General features: G+C 62.7%; 1 protein-coding gene across 2 annotated transcripts in view; it reads left to right on the forward strand.

The window, feature by feature from the left end:
- Positions 1-5,176, forward strand: part of FKBP10 (FK506 binding protein 10, 65 kDa) — a 10,202-nt gene extending 5,026 nt beyond the window's left edge. For both annotated transcript variants that reach the window (XM_010585590.1, XM_010585589.1), the window contains 9 exons: positions 1,386-1,531; positions 1,862-2,051; positions 2,364-2,509; positions 2,619-2,808; positions 3,091-3,236; positions 3,582-3,771; positions 4,173-4,315; positions 4,497-4,660; positions 4,991-5,176. In XM_010585590.1, coding sequence (XP_010583892.1) covers positions 1,386-1,531; positions 1,862-2,051; positions 2,364-2,509; positions 2,619-2,808; positions 3,091-3,236; positions 3,582-3,771; positions 4,173-4,315; positions 4,497-4,660; positions 4,991-5,176 — 1,501 coding nt within the window. The remainder of the gene's footprint in view (positions 1-1,385; positions 1,532-1,861; positions 2,052-2,363; positions 2,510-2,618; positions 2,809-3,090; positions 3,237-3,581; positions 3,772-4,172; positions 4,316-4,496; positions 4,661-4,990) is intronic.
- The last annotated feature ends 831 nt before the right edge of the window (positions 5,177-6,007 follow it).

Raw genomic sequence — 6,007 nt, forward strand, 5'->3', positions numbered from 1 at the left:
CCCCGCCCGGGGCTGCAGCCCCTGCCCGGGCAGCCGCGCTGCCGCCCGGGGGGTTGCGGCAGCCCCCCACCCGGGGGAGCCTGCAGAGCCCTCAGCTCCGGGGCACGGGGAAGCCCGTCTCGGGCACGGACAGGATTTGGCCCGAAGTGAGACGTTTTGCACTCAAGAACATGTATGTGCATGTGCTGCACAGGCAGGGAAAACACTTAAAGCACTTTGAAACGTGGCAGCCGCGAAACCCGTCCATTACCTAGCAGGCTTCGCGCTGGCTGGGCATAGTTTTGCTCGACCCCTGCATCCATCCTGCTCCGCTCACACTGGCTATAAATGAGTGTTTCTGTTGGTGCAGTCCTTGATTTGCACCACCGCGAGCAGGGGGGAGAATCAGGGACACAGCGAAGGGACAGAAACAAACTGGGCTGTGCTGGGGCTCAGCCCCACGTAGGAACAAAAACTTTCCAGATGGGCGTTTTTCAGAGCCCTGGAAAGCAAAGGGATTCTGCTCCACTTAAATGGGGTGTGATCTTTCTTGCAAGCATGAATGGGGGAGAAAGTAACTGAGCCGTCCGCTGCCCCTGCCCCTGCTGCTGCACACCCCAAATGCAGTGGGAGCCTGGGGACATTCACTGCTAAAATAATTCCTTGTCCTGAGGACTGCAGTGTGCTGCCAGGAGAAAGCATCAGCTGCACATTAGAGGGGACAAAGGATTTCAATTTATCTGAAATGGCCCCAGTTGCTTCTTGGAGTATTTTAAGATTCAAAAATAAAAACAAATTTGCAGTTTAAAAATGAGGCCTGGGACGTCTTCTTTCCTCCTCACTGCAGAAAGCTCCAAATGTGCCATATGCAAAATGATTTGGAAGCAGCAGAAAGCCTGGGAGCTGCCAGCCTCCAGCCCAGCTCACCCGGTGAAATCTGGGGCTGGTGTTGATGGGTTCGGTCCCAACTGAAAGCATCACCTGCCCCCTTTGCACCCAGAGGGCCCGATCCACATTCCCCTGCCTCCAGGGCGCTGGGCATGCAGGGTCAGTCCAGAGCCCTGACTGGTGCTGTGGGAGGCAGCTCCACCCCAGGCAGTGCAGGATTGATCCTGTCAGGATCAATGTTTTTGAGCTGTAGGCTCTGCCTGCAGCACAGAGAGACCCGCTGGCTGTGGTGGGTTACCTGCACCCCCAGGGAGGGGGCAGCCCCATCCCTCGGCTCTGCCACTGTGACAGGCAGACACCCAGGAGCCCTGCACCATCCCTTGGAGTTCGCAGGGTTTATGGTTTGTCTCTGGATCCTCTCCGAGCCCTTGGCACTGGCATTGAGCACCCCCAGCACCAGCAGCTTTGGGGGCTTCGCCCTTTGCCACACCACTGATGGGTCTGTCCCTTCACCCCAGCTATGACCGAGGGGCCACGGTGGCCGGCGTGGTGGGCGTCGGGCGGCTGATCACCGGGATGGACCGGGGGCTGCAGGGCATGTGTGTGAATGAGCGGCGTCACCTCATCGTGCCCCCCCACCTGGGCTACGGCAGCATTGGCGTGGGTAAGGGGCCGCGGCATGGCGGGGGGACAGAGGGAGCAAACCCCCCGGGGCCGGCATTAGCGGGGACAGAGGTCCAGTGCCCGACAGGCAGGTGCTGGCGAAGGGCGGCTCCATTGCCAGGGCAAGTGGTGCCTAAGCAAGGCTTCCCCAGGAGTGAGGGGTCCTGCCACCCCCAGGGACTCTGCTGCTTTCCCAGGGCCTGCCACGTGTGGCCAGCAGCCCTAAGCAGCCACGGGTTCGGGAGGGATTTAAGGGGACAGAGCCCTTGGCCTGTCTGGTCCCCGTGCTCGTCCCAGCTAAGGCGCCCTGTCCTCGCTGCCACCCCTTTAGCGGGGCTGATCCCCCCAGACGCCACCTTGTACTTTGACGTCGTGATGCTGGATATCTGGAACAAGAACGACAAGCTGCAGATCACCACCCTGTCCAAACCGGAGCGCTGCAACCGCACGGTGGAGAACTCGGACTTTGTGCGGTACCACTACAATGGCACGCTGCTGGACGGCACTCCCTTCGACTCCAGGTACGGGGCACCAGCACTGGGATGCACCCTCACCTCGGGGCACGGGGCACTGGAGCTTGGATGCACCCTCCACCTTGGGGCTGGGGGCACCGGGGGTGGCAGGGACCAGGGGACACTGGCCTGGGGCAGGACATGGGGGCCCATGCTGCACCCCAGTCAGAGCAGCCTCCCCTGTGCTCTCCCTCCCCACACCCCGGCAGGGCCAGTGCAGCTCCGTGACCCCCAAACCAGCCTCCCACACGGCACTGCTCAGGCCGGGGGAGCTGGCATGGCCCCCCCTGGAGCCATCCCCTGCTCGTTCCTCCCCACCAGCTACAGCAAGGACAGCACCTATGACACCTACGTGGGCACTGGCTGGCTGATCAAGGGCATGGACCAGGGGCTGCTGGGCATGTGCGCCGGGGAGAAGAGGAGCATCATCATCCCCCCGTTCCTTGCATACGGGGAGAAGGGCTATGGTGAGTCAGGCATCACCCCATCATGCCCAGCCCCTTCCCTCCCGGCTTTACACAGAGCTCCCCACACTGCATCAGCCCTTGTCCGGGCTGACCCGTGTCCCCTCCCCAGGGACCGTGATCCCACCGCAGGCGTCACTGGTGTTCAGCGTGCTGCTGGTAGACTTCCACAACCCTAAGGACGGCATCTTCCTGGAGCACCTGGAGATGCCGGAGTCCTGCAAGCGCAGGGCTGTGATCGGGGACTTTGTCCGCTACCACTACAACGGCACGCTCATGGACGGGACGCTCTTCGACTCCAGGTGCGGGGAGGGAAGCGGCCGAGTGGGGAGATCCCCCAGTGTCCTCTCTTGCCCCATGCTCAGCAGCTGGGAGAGGAGGTGGAGGAGAGGGCGATAACGGACATGAAATAGGCTAAAAAACACAATACCCGTTTGCTGCATCCGTAGGAGCAAGGTTTGGCTCCAGGGGGAGCACAGCAGAGGCTGGGAGAAGGGGTGCAGGTTGGGGTGCAGGGTTGGGTGGGGGGAATTGACGGACCAGGCTCTCCTGCATGATGATGCTGGGGGCTTCTCTTGCTGCAGCTACTCCCGCAATCACACCTACAACACCTACATTGGGAAGGGCTACATCATCCCCGGCATGGACCAGGGCTTGCAAGGGGTCTGCATGGGAGAGAGGCGCCGGGTCATCATCCCCCCACACCTGGCCTATGGGGAGAATGGAACAGGTAAAGGGCAGCCCCACGGGGGTCCGGCACGCCTGCACAGCGCAGCCCTGGGCTGTGGCATCCCCTCCTCCAGCCCTGTGCACCAGCACACTGCAGGTCTGACATAGGGAAAGTGCTGGTGAAGCGGGGCCAGCTCCTCACCCTGGGGGCCACCACCATCCCCAGGGCTCTGGGTGTTGTGGGGGGGCACTGTGGGCAGGGGAACGGCTGACGCCAACACATGCAGAGGCAGGGCTCCGAGGGACGGACATGTCATGGGGCATGGGAAGAAGCAGGGAAAGGCTTCACTGGCCCCACAGCGCTCCAGCAGCTCTCCCAGCAGCTCTCCTCATCCTCCTCTTCCAGGGAACAAAATTCCTGGCTCAGCCGTACTCATCTTTGACGTCCACATCATCGACTTCCACAACCCCGCAGACCCGGTGGAGATCGAGACCGTGTACCGTCCTGAGGGCTGCAACGTCACCACCCGTGACAGAGACTTCATCCGCTACCACTACAACTGCTCCTTGCTGGATGGCACCAAGCTCTTCTCCTCGTGCGTGCTTGCTCACTTGCGGGCTGCCCTGAGCACACCTTTCCTTCACAGGGCCAAATCCTGGCAGGCGCCGAGCTGGGGAGCAGATGGGCACCGCAGCAGCGCTGGGACCATCAGCTCTTTGCAGCGGGCAGCACCAGAGCATCGTCCGCGTGGCAGCAGGGGTTGTGCAGCAGGGTGGAGGGTGCAGGATTTGGGGGCACGGCGGGACGGATGGTGCAGGGCTTTGGGGTGTGGTGGCGCGGAGGGTGTGGAACTTCAGGGCATGGCAGGATGGAGGGTGTGGGGTTTTGGGGCACAGCCGGATGGAAGGCACAGGATTTCAGGGCATGGCGGGGCTGCCCAATGGGTCCGAGGAGCTTTCTCAGCCATCAGTGTGGTCATCTCTGTGCCTCCTGCAGCCACGACTACGAGAAGCCCCAGGAGGTGACTCTGGGGGCCAACAAGGTGATCGAGGGCCTGAACACCGGCCTCCTCAACATGTGCGTGGGGGAGAAGCGGGTGCTCATCATCCCCCCTCACCTGGGCCATGGCGAGAGCGGAGGTAGGGGAGCGGCGTGCGGCTGCCCGTGCAATGCAAACGGGGGGTGCTGCCTTGCTGAACCGCTGCTGGGCTCCTTCACTCTCCCCCTCAAGCTGGCTGGGGGCTGGGAGGCTTTTCCCATCAGAGCCCAGTGCTTTGCTGGGCTTCCCAGCGGTGCAACAGCCTTCGCTTGTTTTTCCAGCCCGGGGGGTGCCAGGCAGCGCTGTGCTCCGCTTCGAGGTGGAGCTGATCTCCATGGAGGAGGGGGTTCCCGAGGGATACCTCTTCATCTGGCACGGGGACCCGCCGGCGAGCCTCTACGAGCAAATGGACCTGAACAAGGACGGGGAGATCCCCGCTGACGAGGTGAGTGAGGGCCCCGAGCACTGCCAGACTGTGGGTTTATGGGGTCCAGGATGAAACGGGGGTGCAGGGAACCCCACCCTGAGGAGCAGCACCCGAAGGGCACTGCTGTCCCCCCGGGTGTTCGGGAGCCTGAAGAGCTGTGCGGGAAAACCACCCCAGCCCAGAGCATCGCTGCTGGGAGCGGGCAGGGACACCGAGGGCAGCCCGTGCCCGTGTCCCTGCCCCATCCTTGCTGCCCTCAGCATGGGCTGTGGTGCTCTCAGCCGTGCCCCGTGCCGGCTGCGTGGAGCAGAGCAGCATCTCTCTCTCTCTCCCCTCTCCCCGCTGCAGTTCTCTACCTTCATCAAGACCCAGGTGGCAGAAGGGAAAGGCCGCCTCATGCCCAGCTCCGACCCGGAGAAAGTCATCGCCGACATGTTCAGGAACCAGGACCGCAACCAGGACGGGAAGATCACCTCTGAGGAGCTGAAGCTGAAGTCGGATGAGGACCAGGAGAAGATCCACGAGGAGCTCTGAGGAGCGGACCCCGCTCTCCCCTGGAGACAGGACTCGTCCTGGCCATGCCATGGCCGGTCTCCCCCACCAGCTGCCCCGGGAATCTGCCCCTGCCCCTCCCCAGCCCTGCAGGGGGGCATATTTTGATTTCCCCCCCCCCTATTATTTAACTGAGGGTTTTTTGACGTGTTCCTCCTGGGCAGGAAAACTTGCCAACCCCCAGCTAATAAACCCAGGCAAGAAGGTGGGAAACACCCACGTTCCTGGGAGTCTTGATAGCCCACAGGGACGGCAGCGCCCGTGTTGCCACGCGCTGCCCGTCCCCCCCTGGCTCTGCAGACGAAACCTCTGCCGTGGAGCCGGACCGAGGATGCCAGGACCAGACCCTGGAGCCCTGCCCTGCCCCGCTCTGCTGCCGAACCCCGCTTCGACCCCCTGCTCTCAGCTCCCCACGGAAGGGCCAGGGCAGCAGCGTCCCCTCCCCAAGCCCCTGCGTCCTCAGCCAGCGACTGCACATCCCGCTCCAGCCTCTTCGCCTGCCCGTGCTGCCTCCTGGGGCAGGCAGGCAGGAGGGGGGGCTTCCCCCCCACTTCCACCGCAGCATTTTGTAGTTTAGGGTTGGGGGTTGGTTGTTTTTTTTTATATACACATATAAAATTCTTTAGAGAGGAGAAATAAAGAGAAGGCTTTCACGCCAGTCCCTGCTGCTGGCCCAGCCTCTTGCTCCCAGCTGCCATCTTCCCCAGGAGGAGAGGCTGGAGGGGGCTCAGGTTCCCAGGGAGAAACCCCGATACCCTACAGGCATCCACCGTTTCAGAAAACCTGCCCCCCCCCCCCCCCTCCCCACGCCAG

This window comes from Haliaeetus leucocephalus, unplaced genomic scaffold, assembly GCF_000737465.1.
Source record: "Haliaeetus leucocephalus isolate CR32 unplaced genomic scaffold, Haliaeetus_leucocephalus-4.0 Scaffold110, whole genome shotgun sequence".
In the NCBI taxonomy this organism is placed as follows: domain Eukaryota; kingdom Metazoa; phylum Chordata; class Aves; order Accipitriformes; family Accipitridae; genus Haliaeetus; species Haliaeetus leucocephalus.